At 48.3% G+C, this 22,150-nt stretch overlaps 1 protein-coding gene across 2 annotated transcripts in view; it reads left to right on the plus strand.

Moving 5' to 3' along the window:
* The window catches only part of MARF1 (meiosis regulator and mRNA stability factor 1), a 39,630-nt gene extending 18,858 nt beyond the window's left edge, over window positions 1-20,772 (plus strand). Inside the window, exons 14-27 of one of the 2 annotated variants that reach the window (XM_052662403.1) lie at window positions 1,729-1,965; window positions 2,096-2,215; window positions 2,911-3,089; window positions 4,494-4,714; window positions 5,436-5,578; window positions 5,747-5,880; window positions 6,972-7,174; window positions 7,668-7,895; window positions 11,185-11,415; window positions 13,344-13,556; window positions 14,501-14,561; window positions 14,647-14,772; window positions 16,096-16,266; window positions 18,187-20,772. In XM_052662403.1, coding sequence (XP_052518363.1) covers window positions 1,729-1,965; window positions 2,096-2,215; window positions 2,911-3,089; window positions 4,494-4,714; window positions 5,436-5,578; window positions 5,747-5,880; window positions 6,972-7,174; window positions 7,668-7,895; window positions 11,185-11,415; window positions 13,344-13,556; window positions 14,501-14,561; window positions 14,647-14,772; window positions 16,096-16,266; window positions 18,187-18,431 — 2,512 coding nt within the window. In that variant the 3' untranslated portion in view covers window positions 18,432-20,772. The remainder of the gene's footprint in view (window positions 1-1,728; window positions 1,966-2,095; window positions 2,216-2,910; window positions 3,090-4,493; window positions 4,715-5,435; window positions 5,579-5,746; window positions 5,881-6,971; window positions 7,175-7,667; window positions 7,896-11,184; window positions 11,416-13,343; window positions 13,557-14,500; window positions 14,562-14,646; window positions 14,773-16,095; window positions 16,267-18,186) is intronic. The other variant, XM_052662405.1, reaches the window with a different exon arrangement.
* The last annotated feature ends 1,378 nt before the right edge of the window (window positions 20,773-22,150 follow it).

Here is a 22,150-nt window from a genome sequence, read left to right on the forward strand (position 1 = left end):
AAAGGAGAAAATGTCTTGAGGTTACAGAGGGTGCAAGGAACCAGGAGCTTGGCCATGATCGATCGCATGGGTGGTGGGAGCCACTGAAATGTCAGAGAAAGGAGCGGGAGGGGAGGTGTGGTGGGAAGGCTTCAGGCAGGAACGGTGTCTGAGCTGGAATGAATGGAACTGGGGGAGAGGGGGACATGGAACGTGGGGACCAGTCGCGGCTCTAACCAGGCACTGTCAGAACAGAGGAACTAGACACCACAGAAGTTTCAGGTGCCGGTGAAATAGGGCTTAGTAACTAGTTTTATGTAGCAGGCAAGGTAAAAAGTAGAGGTCAGTTTGATTCTGAGTGTTTTGCCCCAATTGACTGAGGGAAAGGTTATATGGTTAAACTGGAATAGAAAAGAAATAAAGCTTGTTTAGGAGGTATAGTAAGTTTTTAATCTTAGCTTTGGGTATCCAAGATTTAGGGAGCAATTGGAATGTCTGGGAAGAGAGTTCAGGGGCTCTTCTACACATGTGGAGTCTCCTTCAAGAAAGAAGTCAGCTCTGAAGCTACGGCAGTTGTTTGCCTAAAGATGGTCTTGGAAGACCTGGGAGCAGATCAGTTCAGAGGAATGGGAGGAAAGCCAGAGAGAGGGCAGAACGGGGTGGAATGCCACTAGGGCCTGGAAGCCAGCGGGAGCCCAGAGGCCAGAGTGCTCTCAGGGAGTGGGGACAGCCTGAGAAAGTGGTGCGAGGTTTGAAGCGGAGGAGGAGGCAGCCTGTGGTGACTTGGAAGCTGATACCAAAGAGTCCTGTGGAGAAGATCCTGGAGGGAACAGGGTGGCAGACTGGACGGTGAAACAGCAGAGGCGGCTCTCGAGAGACCAGGTGTTTCCATTTCAGAGGAGATGCAAGCGCTGCAGATAGAGCACCGAGGAGACTGGGCTTCTGTGGAGCGGGGCAGTGTTGGGGGGTGGGGACCACACTTAAGACTGACGTTTGCAGGGAGATCTGAGCACGTAGACAGGGCACTGGGAGGAGACCATTAGAGCAGGTAACATTGAACAAGTACGTACTGTGTGCTGAGCTTTCTGCATATATACCATGTGTCATCCCCATATCAACTTCATGATGTAGGGATTGTTGCCCCGTTTTACAGATGGGCAAACTGAGGTGTAGGTTGGTTGTATAACTTGACTAAGGTCTTACAGGGAGAATCAGGATTTGAACTCACATCTGTCTGCCTTCAGATCCCACGCCTTTGTGTTCCAGGTATGAAAGGCACAAGTCAGTGGTGACTGGGGAGTCCAGTCTAGTGTAGATCAGGAGACTGAAGCATCGTGGACGTGCGCAGTAGCTGGAAAGGGGAATACCTCTGAGGGAGGGGCGCAGAGATGGTGAGAGGTAATTGGAACTGAAGCGGAGGCCAAATTGACAGGGGTTATAGCAGATAGTTTTCCATCATAAATTTCGGTGAGGCATTTACAGAGACTATGGGGTCGGAGAGTATGTACCGAATAATACATATAATCACTGTAATGGGCAGTGGGCCCAGGATGATTGCAAGGAGTGCTGAGTGTTACTGGTTTGATGGTGAACGAATTTATAGTAGAATTATCCCAGTTTCACCTTTCGAAGAGACAGGGATCCATTCTTGGTTACAGAGCTTTATCTAAACAGGTCAGGCATTTCTCTACAATTGGAAGAAAAATATTCTCTTTAAGTCAGCGTCTCTCTCTCTTTCCTTGTTTCTAGGTTTGGACACAGGTTGAATGTGTCAGATCTGTATAAACTAACAGACACGGTTGCAATCCGTGAACAAGGAAATGGCAGGCTGGTGTGTCTCTTACCCAGCAGTCAGGCCCGCCAGAGCCCCTTGGGGTCTTCCCAGTCTCACGACGGCTCCTCAACAAACTGCAGCCCAATTATATTCGAAGAGTTAGAATATCACGAGCCTGTCTGCAGGCAGCACTGTCCCAACAAGGATTTCAGGTATGTTACCCATTTCCTTTGAGAAACAGTCATTCTGGAAAAGGTCGTGGAGCCTCTGTTAGAGTTACCTTGGGAACATCTTAGGCCACTGAGAAATGTCAGCTCTCTGTTTCTGTTCTCTTTTCTGCAGTGAGCATGAATTCGATCCAGACTCTTACAAGATTCCTTTTGTGATTCTCTCCCTGAAGACGTTTGCGCCCCAGGTCCATAGTCTTCTGCAGACACACGAGGGCACCGTGCCTTTATTAAGGTGACTGTCAAAGCCATTGTGATGCCTTCCTTCTCCTCTTTCTAGAAAGTCTACCCTCTGCCTGTGCCTGTCCCAGAGCACGCACTGTACCAGGCTTCAGCCTAATGTTTTTGGCTACCACTTGTAGTCAAAGTGTATCTAACATGGGATTCATTCACTTGATATTTCAACAAGAACATTTCATGTTTGTGCTGAATTTTAGAAACATCAGCATGCGTGGGGCAGATTCTCCTCCACAGAGAAGAGATGGTTGGAAGTGCTGTGCAAAAGTACTGTGAGCGTGCACAGTCTCAAATAGTTGTAGATTTCAACATTTAAGGGAGAAAAGTATTCTTCAGTAGTCTGTTTAACCACATCATGGGCCACATGGTAGGCTTAAGAGAGGGGCCAACATGGTAGCAAGTTGCTGTAAAGCCACTGAACCAATATGTTTAGAGGAGCTTGAACTTGGAACCTGGTTACCTTACTTTTAACCCCCTCTGCTAGAAAACTGCATGGAATTTTTGGTACCATCAGAATGCATCAAAGAGAGACAGTGATCACTTCTGTAGGGCTTCATTTGAACTTTCAAAGCCAGACCATGGGCATCTTAGCAGAAATTATTTATTAATGGATGTGTTAAAAGCAGCAGTCCGTTTGCCAGGGGCTCTGTGTTTTCATTATTTTAATTAACCTTTTTCCCTGCCCCACTTCAGTTTTCCAGATTGTTACGCCGCAGAGTTTGGTGAACTGGAAATAGTGCAGGAAAACCGAGGCGGGGGTGTCCCCTTGGAACACCTCATCACCTGCGTGCCAGGTGTGAACATCGCCACCGCACAGAATGGCGTCAAAGTAGTTAAGTGGATTCACAACAAGCCCCCGCCTCCAAACACAGGTAGGTTTCAGGTGTTTGGTCCTTTGAAGCCACGGTCTACTGCAGTACAGGCTGCTGGCCTTTCTCTCAAATAGCAGCACTGTTTGCCCATCATAAAGCAGCATGGTTGTTTCCTTTGATCTTTTAAAAACTCCAGAGTGCTGACGGTTTGTCAGAACTAGACTTTGGAAAGTAACAGCATAAATTATTTTTTTTTTTAATGTTTTCTTAAACCCAGATTCCACAGTTAACAAATCTTCTCTAGTTATCTAATTTTGTAAAGCTTGTTTGGCTTGCCTTTTAAAAATCGTTGCAGATCTTTGAAGGAATTATCTCTGAATATTTACTCCAGCAATTTATTCTGATCGACGTTTTTGACTTTGATCAATGCAAAAATAGATTTAACTCTTAAGTCAGGGACCAGGACCTTTGATCTGGGAGATGCATGAGATTCTGGGCTTCAGCAACCCCTGAGCTGCAGGTGTCTGATCCTGTTACCCAAGCACAGCACTGTTACCTCGGCCCCCAAAACTGCCTCCTCGTCAGCTCCCACCTTGCCCTGCCCCTTCCCTGTAGGAAGAAAGGTCAGGATAAGGAGGGAGCTGTTTGTACCGAAGCCTCTCCCAGCCTTTCCCCTCAGGCGTACACCCTCCGGGTCCCGGTGGTATGCTGTTTCCTTCCTCCGTTCTCCTGTGTCATCAGCCCACTAGTCCCTTATAAGGGCTTCCGTCTGATCATTTATACTTCTGTAAATAAAATAATCAGTGTCTTAATTACATGGACATTCAAGATAAATTCGAAAACCTGTTTCTTAGTTTTATCTCATGCTAGTTCTGCATCATTGCTTTCCGTGGTGATCTGGGCAACATTTGCAGCCCCTCTCTGGGTTCCTTAGGCCCTTCTGGGCTACCTGCTTAACGACCATTTATAACTTTGTTTCTGTGGGCAAGTGTGTTGGTAACGACGTCACAAATGGTTCTTTGACATACAACCATTTAAGCTGAAAACTTCCTATCTACTCTTCCCTTTTTTTAACTGAAATTAATTTATTTGGAATCCCAATTTTTTTTCCGAAACTAAATTTATTTTTAACTGAAGGAAAATTGCTTCACAGTGTTGTGTTGGCCTTTGCCATACTACTCTTCTCTCTTTTAAGTTCTCACTGCGTTGAAGTACGCTTCACTTTGGCGACTTGACTTCCAGAAGCAGTGGGAAAGCATTGGCCAGTCTGTAAAGGAGCTGGGCTGTCCTGTTGGTTATATAGGACCTGAGTTCAGCAGCGGGGAAGTGACACAGCTCTTTGGTCTTATGCACTGTCATTATTGAGTTCACACAGGGAACGCAAGGTCAGTTATTTCTTTCTGCGGCTGCAGTCATGCTTTATGTCTTTTGCACGTTCCTGTTTTCTCCCCGAATATGTATTAGACCCTTGGCTTCTGCGTTCTAAAAGTCCTGTGGGTAACCCCCAGCTGATCCAGTTCAGTAGAGAAGTGATCGATCTGTTGAAGAACCAACCATCCTGTGTCATACCGATCAGTAACTTCATCCCATCTTACCATCATCATTTTGCAAAGCAGTGCCGGGTGTCGGACTATGGCTATTCCAAGCTGATCGAGTTGTTAGAAGCAGTGCCTCACGTGTTGCAGGTAAGGAGTGCTGAGCGCTCGTTTGTTTAGCAGTGGAAGTGTCCCTCTGTGGCTTTGACTCTCTCTGCCAAAGAAACAGGGTAGCTGGTAACTTAATTCCTAAGAAGTCAGCTCAGAGCAGAGCATCCCGTAAAAACTTTCTTTATACACGTGTGTGTCTTCTCAGTTGTTTAGAAAGCTGTGAGTTTTCAACTAAAAGGAACTCTTAAGTGCACTAAGGAGTACTTTTCTTCTCACCTCTATAGACTGCCCTCCTTCCTCCTAGCACAGTCCTCTCTAACTCTTCCATAGGAGCTGCTGTAACACGGGCTGGCTTTTCTCATGAAGGAGTTCAAGACCAGTTATTGGACTGGAGCCTGCCAGTGCTTCCTAAGGAGTCTTTGCCTATTAACCTACAGTGTGATAATAGCTTCCCACTTGTAAACAAGGCCTGCAAAATTTGAGCTGTCTTTTAGAGACAAAATCAGTTGCCCAGGCTGATAACATGTGACTGTTTAGGAAAGAGTGTGCAAGGAAAAAAAAGGGATCCCAGGCATGTGAGCAGTTGTTCATTCTGACACCCACACTTCGTTTATCTACCTGTGTTTCAAAGTGCCGATATCATACAGAAGGATTTGTACCCTGAGGGCGGTAACAGGAGAGAGAGCACGAGCCATCAAAAAGAGAGTCAGGCTCTGCCAAGGTCTTAGGAGTGTAAATAACCCAAGCGTCTGGTTTGCAGATTCTTGGAATGGGCTCCAAACGTCTGCTGACCCTTACCCACAGGGCCCAGGTGAAGCGCTTTACTCAGGATCTACTCAAACTTCTCAAATCCCAAGCCAGCAAACAAGTCATTGTGAAAGAATTCGCACAGGCTTATCATTGGTGAGTTGAGAAAAGAAAAAAATAAAAGCAGATATTTTAAGACACTTGTTCTTCCGAATTTAAGAATAATGCTCTAAGTTTTTCATTCAGCATTCTTTGGGAAAAACTTAAGTGACTTTGGCAAGTACTGCTTCTCATTCTTCACCCATCTCCATGATTAAAACCTAGGTGTTTCTCAAAGGACTGGGATGTCACTGAATATGGTGTTTGTGAGTTGATTGATATCATATCAGAGATCCCAGACACCACCATCTGCTTGTCCCAACAAGATAGCGAAGCAATGATTTGTATCCCCAGAAGAGGTACGTGCCTTAGATTTGCTGGAAGGAGGTTGTCCGTCTCAGTGGTTACCATGACCGGGAACCACACAGGGATGCTCTCACCCGCTCCTTGTGGTTCCTGGAGATGCCATGGAAAGTGCAGTGTGAACTCTGTACTGCCAGCCAGTGGATCCTAGCTTCTTCAGAGTAGGGGAAGGCACTTGTTGAGAAGAAAAGCAGGCTGTTTTTTCAGAATTCACTCTAAGGGAAAAGGGGAGCATAACCAGCACTTTAAGAAAATGTCTCCTTAAGCCTGTCTGTGGCTGCTTCTGCTGTAATTACCCGCCTGAGTCAGCTACCTGGCTGCTGCTTGTCTGATTTTTCACTCTTAAGATGTTTTCCTCTGCACACCTGAGAAGGAAAAAGACACAAATGAAAGTTTCATCTTTCACATTTTGCTCGTTGAGCTGAGGTCTGAGATGGGAACTAAGAAAAATTAAATCTGTGTACAGTCATGTTCTTCCACGCATGTTGATCTGTGGAACATTCTTAAACTGTGCTCTTGCAGGACACTGAAGTCCATGACGTCATAGTGTTCCAAAGCTAAAATGACTATGGTCAGTGTTTCTAGAATCCTCATTTAAAATTTAATAGAAACATACATCTAAACATTTCTCCCCTGTATTTTTATCAAATTTTTGGTACCTGTTGCTGCTAGCAGTTTTAACTGAAGAGCAGGTAAATAAACAAAGCACGTGAATATTTGAAAGTGTGATTTAATACAATAATTTTAGATTACAAAAGTACAGAGATATGTTTGTGTGTCATGTTCATGTATATGGAGTGGGTGTGGGGAGGCGGAGGGGCTAGAGAAATTATTTCTAGCTTGTGAGATGAAGTCACATAGCTGTGTATGTGAGCGTGTGTGTATCATGGCTTCCTGGTGTTCTGCCCTAGATCAAATTTGAAAACCGTCTGGAAAGAGAGAAGAGAGTGTTTTAGGTCGTGTTTGGAAGGCAAAGATGGTATCTCTTATAGTCTAATGCATAGGACTAACCACACTAATAATGAGAATACAAATGTGTCAAAGATGATTGTGGTTTATGGGTTTTTTGTTTGGTTTGTTTTTTAAGAACGTACTCAGGATGAAATAGAAAGGACAAAACAGTTCTCCAAAGACGTCGTGGATTTGCTGCGGCACCAACCCCATTTCCGGATGCCCTTTAATAAGTTCATCCCCTCTTACCATCACCACTTCGGCCGGCAGTGCAAACTTGCATACTATGGTTTTACCAAACTACTTGAACTTTTTGAAGCCATACCTGATATTTTACAAGTAAGTGAAGAAATTCTATCTTTCAGAACAGTATGGGGAGAATAAAGGAAAATCCAGGCCTTTTTGCCTTGGAAGTGGCAGTTATAAAATAGGACGAAAATTTGCACAACTGAGCATGCACACTTGTTTTGGCTGCGACGTGCAGCGTGTGGGATCTTAGTTCCCCAGCCAGGGATCACATTCGCATTCCCTGCTTGGAAAGTGTGGTGTCTTAACCTCTGGACCACTGAGGAAGTCCCTGCTATCAACCATTTTTGACCCACACAGTGCTTAAAAAAGTTTTGTGTGTGATAAAATACACATTACCTGTCTGTTTTTAAGAGTACAGTTCAGCAGTGTTAGATATCCTCATGTTGTGCAACCAATTTCCAGAACTTTCTAACCTTGCAAAACTGAAACTAGACAGAAGTGCTTCTTAGTTCTTGATTGTATATATTTTCTTGCCAGTTTATCCCGTGAACATTCTCCCTTTCCTCCTCCTGTGTTTTCCAAGGTATTGGAATGTGGAGAAGAGAAGATTCTCACTTTGACAGAAGTTGAACGATTCAAAGCACTAGCTGCCCAGTTCGTTAAACTCCTTCGGTCCCAAAAAGATAACTGCCTCATGATGACAGATCTGCTTAAGGAGTATGCTAAGACTTTTGGTTACACATTTCGTCTCCAAGACTATGACGTCAGTTCAGTTTCAGCTTTAACACAGAAACTCTGCCATGTTGTAAAGGTACCGGGATTATTTTCTTTCACAGAGTGAGATTTGTGGTGGTATAATCCTCATTGGGATAGTTGCATGTGATTTAGTGTTTCGGTATTTACACCTTGCGCTGCTTACTACTGTTTTGCAACATGTTCTGTGTTGTTAATACCTTATTGGGTCATAAGACATAACTTAGGTCTGGTGGGTTGGATTTTTGGGATTGGCTTAGTAGGTCTATTAGCAGCCTCCCCAAAGTAACATCTGTGAACCGATGCAGTCACCCGTGTATCCCAGGGTGTTTACTCTCAGGTGTCTCGGTCCTGCTGACCTGAAGTTGGATCCTTCTACACAGATCTTTGTCTACAAAGTTTTGGGGAGACTGAAATCACAGCTCTCTTCTCCTTTCCGGGTTCTTTATTTTTTTAAGATCCATCTCCCTGATAGGCTTTTTTTTTTTTCTTTTTAATTTTCACTGGGAGTATAGTTTTGCTTTCCAATGTGTGTTACTTTCTGTTCTATAGCACTTCCTTCTGAACTTACAGAGTAGATTTAGGAGCAGTCTGGGGCTCATAGTTGCCTGGGTGCTGGTGAGGCTGAATTAGAGAGGGTGGCTGCCTCTTCCTCCCCAGCCTGTGCTGTGTCAACCCTTCTGCCCTGGGCAGAGCGGCCGGACGGTTTGCAGGCTGCCCTTGTCACAGAACCAAGAAAACTCCCTGCAGGAGGAAGAAATGGAAGGAAAACGTGTGGAGTAGCGGCTGCCCCAGTCACAGCTGTGGGAGGAGTCTGTTTCTGTGCCGGGCAGTTAGAGGAGGAAGACCCTTCACGGGAGGCAGGGAGGCAGCAGCTGAGAACAGAAAGGAGTCTGGAGGAGGGAATGGCCAAGGCCAAGGAGGAGGGCTGGTGGCAGCACCTCCACGTGCTCCCGAGAGAGGGCGGGTGTGGCAGGACTCCCACGAGCTTGGGGCCAGCCTGAGTGCAGGCAGGTCAACGTGCCGCCGGCTGGAGCAGGCGCAGCGTCAAGGTGACATGAGACGGAAGCCACACGGATTGGGCTGAGCAGTGAGGAGGCACGAAATCGGCAGCAGGTAACTGACAGCTTTTTGGCATGTTTGCCTGTGATGGAGAAGAGTGCGAGACCGCAGTACTGAGTGAGCCAGTGAGAACTCAGGGGCCGGTCTTCTTTCCAGTCTGGAAGGCTTGGCGTGTTTGAGAGCTGCCACGGCGGAGCGGCCTGAGAGAGACTGACTTAGGAGAGAAGGGGTGACGGGGTGAGGGTCCCGAGGAGGCCGGAATTGTGGGCGTTGGCTTTCCGTGGAGGGAGGCATAGCTCTGAGGTTAGTATTTTGACAGAAGGGAAGAGGGGTGGGGCAGCTGCAGATCTGGGCGAGTTTGGTGTGTGTCACCAGGCCAAGGAGGGAGTTCCCTTCTGAGAGCTGTTCTCTGTTACGTGCAAGGTGAGCGCAGCTGCTCAGAGAGGGGGAGAAGGTTCAAGGTGGGATCTTGCCAGAGGGGTGCAATGAAAAGGCCTAGGGACAGAGGAGTGTAGAGTATTGACAAGAATGTTAGTGAGGTAATGGCCCATCAGTGCCAAGATGGATAAAAGAGCAAAGTGAAGCAAGGTGAGGGCTCCTGAACCAGGATGAAATAGGAGTCTGTGCTGGCAGAGCTGAAGAAACGTCAGAGTTCAGCATTCACATTGCTTTCCTGTCTCCCACTCCGGTGTCGGCTCCAGCCTCCCTGCCCTTGGATGCAGGATGCATGTGTGTGGGGTGGGCGGGGGTGGTTGAATGAGTGATTCCGGAGGTGGGCAGTGATAAGGTCTCCAGTGTGGCCTGGGTTGGGGTCTGGAGTGGAACAGAGTAGAAGAGTATGTCTTTGGAGATGAGAACATGGAGAAACTGAAAGCCCTGGTGTGAGACACAGGCCCCCAAGTGTTCGTTTGCTCAGGGTGATGGCAGTGGTGGTCTTCAGTGGACCGAAGACCCTAAGCCATGACCACCAACCGTGATGAAGGAGGGCCAGCAGCTGGGGCGTTGGGGCGGAGTGGTGAAGCGGGGAAAGATGGCCGCAGCTCATGCCGCCCCAGCTGCGCTCGGCGGTGTCCTGGGGGCTTCTGAGAAATGCCAAGCCCTCTACGATTCTTAGAGAATAAGGCCAGGTATGTTTTCAGCCTTGGCATTTTTGATAAGCTCACTAGGTGATTCCAGGGTGTAGCCTATGTCAGGAATCCTTAGTAATGATCTGACCAGATAATCTAAGAAGATGCCTCGGAGTCCCCTAGACTTGGATCTGTTGATTGATTAAACCCCAGGTCTGCGGAGGCAATCTGCAGTTCTGAATCTGAATCCATAACCACAGTGTTGGAGTCAGAGTCCACCCACCAGCCTCCTGTCCCATCTCCAGGTGGGTGTTGGCACCAGAGACACACTGCTATTGGACTGGCTCGTCAAGTGCTGCCCCCGTGCTCTGCCTCTGAGGGACCAATGCCTCTGATCTTGACCGTGGTGCTGGCTGGACATCAGCTAAAGGGGAAAACAGCCAGCCTGGTGGGCAGTGGTTCGCCTGCCCGTGCCTGAGCAGTGTGCGTCCTGGAGCTCTGCCTGTTTTCACTCCAGGCGTGACTCACATCCCAGACTCTCCCCGAGCCAAGGTCTGCAGGTCTCAGTCACCAAATGCGTGTTTCTTCACGTGCTATTTGGTCCCCAAATGATAACCTGTGTCTCTTTGACCAGGTTTCCCTCCCTGTGCAGTGAATCAGGTAAACCCTTTATCTCCTTGAGAATCTGAAAAAAAAAATTGTAAAGTAGACATACAGTCAGACGTGAAAGCACCAGCTGTTTTTTCATTCCTGATGGACTAGAAGAATGCTGCTTGCCTTTGGGCAGAGAAGGCCTTCTGTCACCTCCTGTGTCCGGTCCCTGGGACACACCGTTGAGGGCGAGTCAAATGTAGAGCAACTCTGTGGAGGGTCACTGCAGTCTCACCACCCCCTGCTCCCTGAGAACACCAACCCTCAATCCATAAACTTGTGCCAGTGGATGTCAGCGGGCCGGTCTCTTCTTGGAGGAGTGGTGGAATCCATGGGTGTTTCCGATTATCGACTAGCAGGGCAGGAGAGAACAAGTTCTGCAGTTGGTCCATAGTGTTGGTCTGGGGTCCCCAAGAATGTGCAGCAAACCCGTTCACTGTACTTCAGTTTTGCAGAAAAATGGATCTTCCTCTGATGGTCTCACTTGCCAGTCTGAAACTAGATGAAGAGGGTGTGACTCAGGCCATCTCTCGAGTCCTGAAGAGGGTGCATTCTTGTTTCCCCCAGGTTGCTGATATGGAATCTGGCAAACAGATTCAGCTGATCAACCGCAAGTCTCTGCGTGCTCTCACTGCCCAGCTGCTGGTGTTGTTGATGTCTTGGGAGGGAGCCACCCACCTTTCTGTCGATGAGCTCAAGAGACACTATGAAAGCACCCACAGCACTCCTCTCAACCCCTGTGAATACGGGTTCATGACCTTGACCGAACTTCTGAAGAGTCTGCCTTACCTAGTTGAGGTATGAATGGTAATTATTCTGGAGCTGCCGTATGAAAGTCACTCTATCGGGTATCTCTCGATCACGGAATGGTCCAGATTAGGCTGATTGGTCGTTTTACAGATGAGCAGAGGCCCTGGCAGGGGCAGGCATCCTGCCCAAGCAAGTGACAAGCGGGGATGAGAGCCCCAGCCTCTGGCCCCTTGGACTGAGGTGCCTTTTCCTGTGTTGGGCTGGATGCTGCTGCTGCCACCGCTTTCTGAATTAGGTGGCTTATATGATGGCTTCAAGTCACTTACCAATCAGATGCAGGTCAGAAAGGAAGGTTGACTGGATGGTCACCAGGTGGTTACTTACTTCCTAGGAGAAATAAGTAAGATCCCAGTAAAAAGATCAAATTGACTCCAGATTTTTAAGAAGTTAAAACTTAGACCAGTTAACACAAATTTTTGAGACTGAAGATCACTGAAATTTTACTACTGACAAAAGGCACCAGGGGGACTTCCCCGGCAGTCCAGTGGTTAGGGCTCTGATCTTCCACTGCAGGGGGCGTGGTCAGGAAAAGTATGATCCTTGCATGCCCCACCGTATGGCCAAAGAAAACCCCCCAAACCCCAAAGGCACCAGAACTAGATGGGTTAAGAACTGAGTTTCAGCTCACCTAAAGAACAAATAACTCCATCCTTTTAAAAACCTCTTCCAGGTCACCTGGAAAAAAAAAAGATAGGAAGCACACTACTTATTTTATGAACCTAAAGTAACTTTAATACCAGAAACCTAATATAGTCCCCCAAGAAACTGATTCTAGCTAGGATGTTAACTAAATCAGCAGTGTAAGAAAATGATTGTTACCATATAGCCACGTGATTGATAATTAAATAATTTAAAAGCTCTCTCCTTGGGCAAACATTAATCAAGCTCCCTTGACCACCTTCTAGACCACACCGTGTCCTTGGTATTCTTCCTTGATGGGCCCTCTCGCTCAGTTTGGAGAGAACTTCCCTGCCATTGTTATTTGATCATCCTAGCCTGCCTTCTGCAAGATTTCTGTTAGATCAGTTTAACAAGAATTCCCCCTGCTCTGGGTGTCCCTCTCCTCAGCCCCCATGGCTATAAACCCACACTCTTGTGAATTTCCTGTCTGGAAAGGACACCTAGGGCTTCCTAGGTGGCGCTCGTGGTAAAGAATCAGCCTACTAGTTCAGGAAGGGCAAGAGAGATGGGTTCAATTCCTGGGTCAGGAAGATCCCCGAGAGTAGGAAATGGCAACCCGCTCTTGCCTGCAGAATTGCGTGGACAGAGGAGCCTGGTGGTCCACAGTCCAAGGGGTCACAAAAGAGTTGGACACTGAGCGCACACATCAGAACAAGTATGAACTCATATATGACCACTAGTTGTACGGCATTTCAGGACAAAAGGCTTCCCATGGCCAGCTAAGGCTGGGAAAGATCCCTTCTCTCAGAGATCTCCAGGGAGGGCGTGTTAAAGACTGAAAGTCTTACGTAAAGAGATTTAGTTCATTTCTTGAGGACAGAAGAGTTTTGTGCTTTTGCTGTTGAAAGGACACTGAAGTCGTCGCCTGCATCCCAGTGTCCTGGGGAGATGAGTGTCGGTGGCCTCAGTCCCCACTGTCTGCTGCCGCTCTGTCCACCTGCGGGTCAGCTCTCCCTCCTCACTGCCTCCTTTCACTGAGTTTACCAGTTTCCTTGCTTTCTGACACCATTTCTTCACACGTCTGCTGCCAGAGACCTGCAGACAGAATTAGAGTTGCTCAAGGCTGTAGTCCTCTCTTGGAGGAGATCCTTGAAGCAGGCTCCCCTTCTCCCTGGCTTATGACCCATTCTCAAGTTTGACTTGGAGTCTCTCTTTAGTCTCAGAGACCCTCTTTCCCAGAAGGCAGGACCTGTCACTCTGGAAGTTTCTCATACTGCTATTTTCTCCTGGGCCAGGTTTTTACTAATGACAAGACAGAGGAGTGTGTGAAGCTCACAAGTCTGTATTTGTTTGCCAAGAACGTTCGGTCTTTGCTTCATACTTACCACTACCAGCAGCTTTTCCTTCATGAATTTTCCATGGCCTATACCAAGTATGTGGGAGAAGCACTGCAGCCCAAGACATACGGCTTCAGTAGCGTGGAGGAGCTGCTAGGAGCCATCCCGCAGGTGGGTGTTTTCTGAGTTTCTTGAAGGGTGTCCTCTGTTGGACAGAATGAAAAGGCAGGCGTTTTGAACCAGTCCTTTCAAAACATACATACTGTTAGCCCCCCCCAGAAAAATGCTTTTAGTGTTTCTTCTTCATTCTGTAAACCTTTGTTAAATTCATTGGAGGAAGACCAGGCATGGGGATCCCAGAGCGGAGTCCTGACGATGTGCAGAAGCTGATTAACCACGTAATGAAGAGAGGAGGGGCGGGCATTGTGAACAGGTGCAGGGCAGTGAGAAGTGAGGGGGCCAGTGGGTGCCTCACCGCAGAGTAAGAGCTCGGTTACGGGGGCAGGGACTCTGTGGGGAGAGCAGAGGAGCCTAGGGGTGCTGTCCGTGGAGGAGTGGAGAGAACCAGGAGGGGAGGAGGAGCCTGGCATTTGAAGTGGGAAAGGACGTGAGGCTGAGACAGCTGGAGAGCGAGGTGAGGGGCTTGGTGACAGAAGCATGTGAGGGGAATGCTGGGAGCCACGGGCCACTGCTGCCCCTTTCTTGGCAGAGGTGGCGGCAGCATGGTTAGGTAGGGGTCTTTGTTTTAGGTTTAGTGAGCTTTAGCTTGAGAGGCATGAGGGAGCCATTCATTCTTTTTAAGGTGAACATAGTATCTGGAAAAGCTGATAAGAGCTCCCGCATGAGAACCAACTTCATTTATGTACCAGAGCTGGTATTTGGGAGGTGATGTCTTTAAGAGCCATAAGGAGTAAAACCAAGTCTCATGATTTCTAAGACAACACAGCTTTTTATAAGGGGCGTGTGTCTCCATCCTCTGTTGCTTTAAAACAAAATTTTTTGTGACATTAATTTACTTTTTAAATCCTAATATGTTTATGTTACCAGACATATAACTTCAGGGTTTATTTTTCCTCCTTTTCCACTTCATAACCAGTAGTATGTCTTGTGTGCAGGTCGTCTGGATAAAAGGACATGGTCATAAGAGAATTGTAGTATTAAAAAATGACATGAAAAGTAAGTACGCCCCATCCTTGCCCCCCTTCACAAGCCCCAGGTCTGTCACCTGCTCCCCTTCTGATGGGTGTTTTCTGTCCTCCAGGTCGCGTGAGTTCACTCGGTCTTTCCCCTGCCAGTCATGAGACCCAGCCCTCAGCTCCCGAGCGCATCCTGGAGGTGCCCGAGTCTCCCCCAGCCTCGGAACTCAGACTCGGAGTGGGTGGCGACGGTGAGAGAGGGAAAACTCTGGTGACGTCTCCAGGACGTGGCTTGGGGTGGAGTCAGAGTGGGTCAGGGGAAAGGACAACAGCAGGGTCATCTTCATTCTTTAAAGGGAAGTGTTGGTACATTTTTCAAAGGAGTCTGGTGTTTGGTTAATAACAGAAAAAACTGGCCTGTGTTTGATGGTTGACCAGTTAAGGCTCTTGAAGGCTGTTGGTAGCCCCTGTTCGGACAGTATGGCAGCCCTGTTCAGATGTTAAAAGCGATTCTGATGCTTGTTAAAGTACTTAAAGACAGTTGCAGTGGGATCAACTCTGCTGCCCTCGGAAAGGGAGATGGAGCTTAGCTCTGCAGGCAGGGACAAGTGAGGCTTACAGTCAAGGAGCAGAGCCAGGGCGTTGGTGACTGGGAAACTCAAGAGAAGATGTCTGGCTCGGAGGATTCCGGCTGACCTGGGAGGGTTCTTAGACCTCAGAGGTTGGGGGTGGGGTGGGATGAGGAGCTTGATGAGATATCAGGGGTGAGGGGATTCCTCCAAATTCACTTCCCAAGGTTCTTGCCAAGAGTGGCCAGGGCAAGGACACAGAAAGCTATGGTCAAGGGCTGGCGGGGAGGGGGCTGCGGAGCCCGACCCCTGACTGAAGTTGTGTCGGGGGTCTTAATCGCAGGACTTCCCCGGGAAAGAGCTGAGAGGAATGCACTAGTGTTACTGAGGCGCGCCATCGAGGCGCCCCGACTTTATGTGGCCCTCCCTGTGTACAAGATAGGGATCTGCTCACTTGACTTCTGCGCCCATTGCCACTTTATCTTAGGGCTCTGCAAGTCGTTTTAAATAGTTAGAAGCGCTGCTGTGCTCTGTGTTGATCGGGTGATCGGCTCTAGCATTTTACAGTTCTACAAAGCCCCCGGATGTGCTCGTCCTCTCAGGCTGTTAGCACAGCCTCCAGCAGTCACCTCCATCCTAACCAAGAATGGAAATTCCAGAAATGGCAGCTTACCTGAGAGCATGCAGCGAGGCAGCGACAGAACTGGGACCCGAGTCCTCCAATCCTGAACATTTGCTCCTTCCAAGGACTTGCAATGGGCTTTTAAATTGTCCTTTGCTGTTCATAAGAACACAAATCGGGCGATCCTGGCTGCAGCATTTTCACTTACTAGAGAGAGGACTCAGACCTTTCTGTTAATGGGTTGTGTTTTAAAAAAAAAAGAAACCTGGCGTTCTTGAGTACGTCCTGAACTCAGGGAGTCAGGGAGAAGGCGCGCCTTGGGCATGGACCACAGCCGCCTGGTCCTGAGCAGACCTCCCCCCGCCCCCGCCCGCCTCCCCCAGGGCCCCATCCTGTGGAGCAGGAGCTGCTGCGCCTGACCGACGACTCCCCGGTGGACCTTCTGTGCGCGCCCGTCCCCTCCTGCCTGCCGTCCCCGCAGCTGAGGCCGGATCCCGTCGTTCCCCAGGCTGCCGATCTCATCTGGTTTGAGGAGCATCCTCAGGAGCCTTCAGGTGGGAGACACTGCGTCCCTTGGGGATCGGGCTCTCGTGGCTTTAGTCAGACAGCAGACACTTCCCGCAAAGACGTTAACTGTGTGATGGAAGTAGGGAGCCACTACCTTTGCAGGCACAAAAATCCCTGTGAGGATTACTCCAGACCCTTCTGTCAGCTTTCCTGCAGGCTGGGCTCACAGCCTGAGGTGCTGGCGAAGCAGCAGGCCAGGGCACGACAGTGGTGTTGAGGGCACTGCAGCTGGGCCCGGGCGGGGAGCCCACGGAGCAGCACGTGGGGGTCTCCTCGGCTGTGCTCCCCACTTCGTAAAGTGCAGCAGCTCTAGGGGCAACCCCTACCCGTCACCAGAGCCCAAGGTCTCAGAGGGTCGTGGGGCTCCAGGGGGCTGTGAGTAGGGGAGGGAGGGGGCATCTGCATCTTGAACCCCAGCTTGTGGCGCAGGCAGGGGTGGCCTGGGCCCCAGGGTGCCCGGCCAGGAAGGGGCAGAGCCAGGACTGGAGCCCCGGCCTCTCATCTTCGTGCCCTATCGCCAGCCCCCGAGAGGCCGGCCTGCCTGCCGTGTCAAGGAGGGCCTTTCCCCGTCGCCTCCTCTGTCGTGACGGGTCCTTGCCTGCTCTGCTGACACTGCTGTCCAGGAGACAACCCTGCTGCTGACCACAGGCCTCAGTCTTCTTACCAGTCTCTGGCCCTGTCGCCCAGAGAAAGAACCTGAAAGAGGCTGTTTGTCTGGAGGATGGGTAGGGAGACGTGAACCTCCTTGGCTGCTGAGTGGACCTGGGCTGTGGCGACGGCAGGGGTGATGTCCCTACAAGCCTAGACTTGATAGGAAATTGATGGTGGCTCTTCCATGGGTGTAGCCTTGGTGTGTTTAGTGTACTGAGTTCAGCCATCCTCGTGTGATGGGGAGAGAAATAGTCTCGAGTGGTGTTGACAGGTTTGTCCATCATTTTTCCCCCAAGAGTGTCAGCCTGAGAGCTGAGCCGAGGCTCTGCATCCCTGCCGTCACTTTGGGCCTCTGTGAGCCTCCGGTGTGGGAGCATCTTGCACACACAGTGGGAGCCCGGGGCACAGGACACATCTCTTCCACGTGGTGTGGCTCTGTCCACACAGCAGGCTAATCATTAGTACTTGTGGCTCAACCAGAGAAAGGTAGTCTTTGGACGCTGCAGGAAAAGTGGGCTGCTTCTCTTCTTGGAGTTTAAAAAATACATATTTGTGTATGTATTTGGCTGTGTCGGGTCTTAGTCATGGCATGTGGGATCTTCACTGCATCGTGCGGGATCCTTTATTGCGGTGCCTGGACTCTAGTTGTGGTGCATGGGCCCGGGAGCTCCACGGCACATGAGATCCCAGTTCCCCGAGCAAGGGATCAAACCTGTGTCCCTTGCAGTGCCAGGTGGATTCTCAACCCCTGGACCCCCAGGGAAGTCCTTCTTCCTGGATTTCTGAGGGTATTTCTGACGCCGTGTGGTTCTCCCCTTACCTCTGCCTGCCTGTGTGCCTGCCTCCCCCACCTTAGATCCCTTTGGAGCAGGGGAATGAGCCAGGGCTCCTTGGTACCAGGGCCCTTCTGGTCTGAAAGTCTTTAGGTCACATGTGGCTTTCTGGGTCCTTCACTACCTGACAGAGAATGAATGGGCAGAGAAAGCAGAAAAAAAGGGCTTTTAAACCACGGACGGCCTGTTGATTTGTAGCCGAAAATGATGGTCTCTGAAGTTTTGTAATTCAAGGAAGAGCAGAGACGCAATTTTTAAATACCTGACTTATGTGATACCTGGTATTGGCCACAGAGCTAACGTGTAAATTAGACCATGTGCGTGACGATCAGGAATTAATTTTTTGAGAAATGAGAGGAACTGAAAACCAGTACTGCTGGCAGGTGCTAGAACTGAATATGTTTTGCTTTCCTGTGTTTACAGAAATTATGATTTTAAACCAAGAAGAGAAAATTGAAATTCCAGTACCAATAAAGAACGAAAACCTGCCCCCTGATCCCAGCTCACCTGGTGTCTCAGCAGCTGTCCCAGCGCCTCCCAGCCCCTCCTCAGAAACCCCAGAGTCGCTGCTCAGCAAGGACCCCATGGAAAGCCCAGCCAAAAAGCAACCCAAAAATAGAGTAAAATTGGCAGCCAACTTTTCCTTTGCACCTATAACCAAGCTTTGAGTCTCATTTGAACATAGAATTAGGATGGGAAAACACTGTCTGATTCTGCACACAAAAGCAGGTTGAAAAAAACACAACCTTTTCTGTTTTCCCCCTAGAAGCCAGTTATTTCATTTTTAGACATATTCCGTATGTTTTGTTTCTTTTACATTGAATGCAGCTTTAAGCTGAAGTTTTTCTTTCTTTTCTTTTTCTCCCCCACTTGTTTGGGAAAAAAAAATATCTTGGCATTTGTTAAAGAATCCTTAATATATTTTAACAAATTTTTCTTAATTATTATGAAGTATAATGAATGGTGTTCCGTAAGAAGACAGCAGGGAGAACTCAGCTCGCAGGAAGTGGTCTTACTTCCATCAAGCCACGCCAGTGGTAGAATCTTACATGTAGCATAACGTAGTCTCTAAGCCTGTGTTTACTGATGTGTTCAGACAGTATTAATCAAATGCATGAGACGGTGATGAAGCAAAAGTCTGTTCAGTGATCCTGCGCGATCACTTACTGAAGAAGGGTGGGCAAGGCAGGAGGAGTGTATGTCCTGGTTGGATGTGAAGGCTCCTGGCTTCCATGTGACTTGTAAGCGTGCCTTGTTTTTTTATTTAACTATGTCTGTAGTTGACAAATGTGGCTTCATCTCAAATTTTTAAAAATGTTTCCACTTTGGGGTTCCATTGAGCTTTCTAGAAAGTCAAAGATGTTTTAAGCTTCCCTTTTATGTTAAGTTCCAGTTTGACATGGATTAGGTTAAGGAAAAGAAGATGGTCTTGGTGTCATGAATTTAAAGTCAGCATTTGAATTCCAACACACATTATTGTGTGTCGAAAGGCAGCGTTGGGAAGAGAGTCTGATTTTCTAGAATATGCATCAAATGCATAAATTACAAATCAGAGGTGAGGAGGGAGGTGCTTTTGACAGGAATGGTATCGATGCTCTTTCCACTAGGAAGAGACAGAAATTCTATCTATACATAGGAAGGCCAAGGTTGATCAACTTAACCTTGTATTCGTAATTTTAAAGCTGGTTTTGATAGCTGGGAAGCTTTGTATGCGCGTGTTTGTGTCTGTTAACTCAGTGTCTTTTAATAGCGTCTGCTTTTACTGTTACTTCTCGCTGTTGGAAGCATGTTTGGGTTTGTTTGGGTTTATTTTGGTGTCTGATGTTGGCATTTATGGAAAGCCAGCCTTTGAGGGAGCACTGCCCTGTGGAGTGACCTTCGCCTTGAGGTGGCTGAGGCATCCGGAGACTGGCGGCCTCTTACGCCTCCTGGAGAAACCTGACATTTACAATGGGTTGTATTTGTTGGGCAAAAAGGCGGATTCATTCATAGAGCAGGAAAAAACCTGTGGGCATAAGGTCTTCCACTAGTTAGGTGGTTTCTTTTGGGGAAATGATTCTATTTTGTAACTTCTAGAAAGCCAGAAAATGGGCTCTGATTTCATAGCCAGCATTTTGATAAAATGCCACAAATTAAGGGCTCTTGAGAGATTTTTTACAAGTAAGATTTTTTGTTCCCCAAATCTTTTCAATGAAGCCAACGATTCCCAGTTCTCAGCACACAGCCCCGACCAAGGTGGAGCGGCCCTGGGAAAGCCTTGTAGGCATCGTGGCACTCAGTCTTCCCGAAGGCATGTCCTCTACAGACATAGTGTGACAGTCAGTAAAATGCAGAGGTGCACTTTTTTTTAGAAAGCTTTTAAACATAATGATAAAGATGGTGTTGAGAACATCAGTGGCCTTATTCTAAGATTTCGTAAGGCTGAATTTGCACATGTGGACTTTAGTTTTGCTTGAAGGTAGAGAAAGTGGACTTTAAAAAATGCCCAAGGCACCATTACAAGTCACTTGGAAAAGCCTCAAAGAGCAGCTTCTTTGGGCACCAGACGAAGAAGAGACTGGAGTTGTGCGCTGTCGTGTGGGTGTGGTCGAACCGTTCACGGAAGTCGCCAGGAGCCTGGGACGTGTGCATGACTCTTAACAGCCACCGTTTGAAGATGTGCAAAGCTCATGGTGTCTGTGATGTGCTCCGCAACGGCCAGTCCAGTTGCTATCTATTTTTTTATCTAGAGGCTTAATTGATGTGACAAAATGACGTATGAGAATTAAGACAATGAAATACTTTATTTCTGGGTGGAAAGAATATATCAGATTTATCTGTTTAAAAGAAAAAAAGAAGACAAGTTACCACCAAAACCCCCTTTCCCATCTTGCACTGTTTGTTTTGAATTGATTTTGGGGGAAGAGATGTTTTTCTCAACTGTCTACTTTGTTTGAACACTTCTTTTGTGGTTCAAGTGCTGTTTTGTGTGTTGGGACCAAACAGTTGTCAATAAACTTTAAAAGCAAGCATCACACTTGAGTTCCCCAAGTGAGTGTTCTGTTCGTTTGTGTGGGGAGGGATTGTCCCCCAGGTCTGTTGGTGTCTCATCCCTTCTGGGAATCTGCGAGGTGGGAAGTAGATGGGTCTGGCATCGTGGAGCCCCTTTGAATTTGGCATCTGGCCCCAACAGGTGACTGGACTATTGGCACTTTGTGGTCAGGACCCTCCAGGGTTTCCAGCCTTGCTCCAGCTTATAATCATGTGAGGAAAATACAATAATCACAAAATACCCTCTGGTTATAAAACTTGGGAACTCTCTCCCTGGGAAAGAAATCCATTTTGCAGACAGTAGTTGTTTTGGTCACTGCCAGGCTTGCTTTTTGAATAAGCCTATTTAGAAAAGATTTCTTTCACCATTGCAAAGCCCTTTTCCTGAGACCACTGTTGCTCCCCACCCACCCTCCACCACCCCCCTGCCTCAGGATTTTGAAAAGGACACAGAAGAGACTTGAACTTCTAGGTAAATTGATTCTTGATGAAGGGCAACTTTTTAAAGTTCAGCACTAACAGTCTCTTTAAAACCTTTGGCAGTCCTTTGAAAACACCTTTCACTGTAGCCAGTTTTTGCCAGAAACCTTGAGAGGCCACTGTGCCCCTTTAGTCGGGGCAAGGGAATGTGGAACGTCTCGATTGGTGGTTGAAACAGGGCATCACGTTCATCTTGGTTGTATTTCCCACCTGGAGACGGCAGCTGAGCAGACCTGTCGACCTTCCAGGGCTGACTGCGAAGTGCAGCGGACCTGTGTGTTGCCTTTTCTGTGAGGAGCCTCGTGCTCTGAGACTTCGCTTCTCTGGTTTCTAGCTGCTTGGGCAGGGTCCGAGTCATCAGACCATCAGAAGCATCCTAGCCCCCACCCCCACCCCCCCACAGCAGTGACCTGCCATAGCTCCCGTCTGCACTGGGGACAGGTCACATAGTGGCTCTAGGACTCAGGAGAAGCAGGAACCCGACTCTGCCCTGTAAACCAGCAGTCAGCGGGGTCTCCATCACTGTGTTATTTGACCTCACACCCTCCTGTGTGGCTGAACTTCGGCTCCTACAGTCGCCGGCCAGTCTCCCAGCTGCACGTGTGGGTACAGCATCAGCCTGGTCTCACTCTTGGGGGAGAGATGGAGTGGAGACGGATTCAGTGTGCTTGTTTGGATTAGCACTCGCAAGGCCCGAGTGTGGCGGCTCTTTCCCAGCAGAGTTCTAGTCCCTCCCTGGAGGTTGGCAGCCCTGGGGCAAAGCTTAGGTGGAAATATGAGGAGACCTGGTTGCCTTTGGGCTTCCCTGGTGGCTCAGACAGTAAAGAATCTGCCTGCAATGCAGGAGAACTGGGTTCGATCCCTGGATTGGGAAGTT

This window comes from Budorcas taxicolor, chromosome 2, assembly GCF_023091745.1.
Source record: "Budorcas taxicolor isolate Tak-1 chromosome 2, Takin1.1, whole genome shotgun sequence".
NCBI classification, from domain to species: domain Eukaryota; kingdom Metazoa; phylum Chordata; class Mammalia; order Artiodactyla; family Bovidae; genus Budorcas; species Budorcas taxicolor.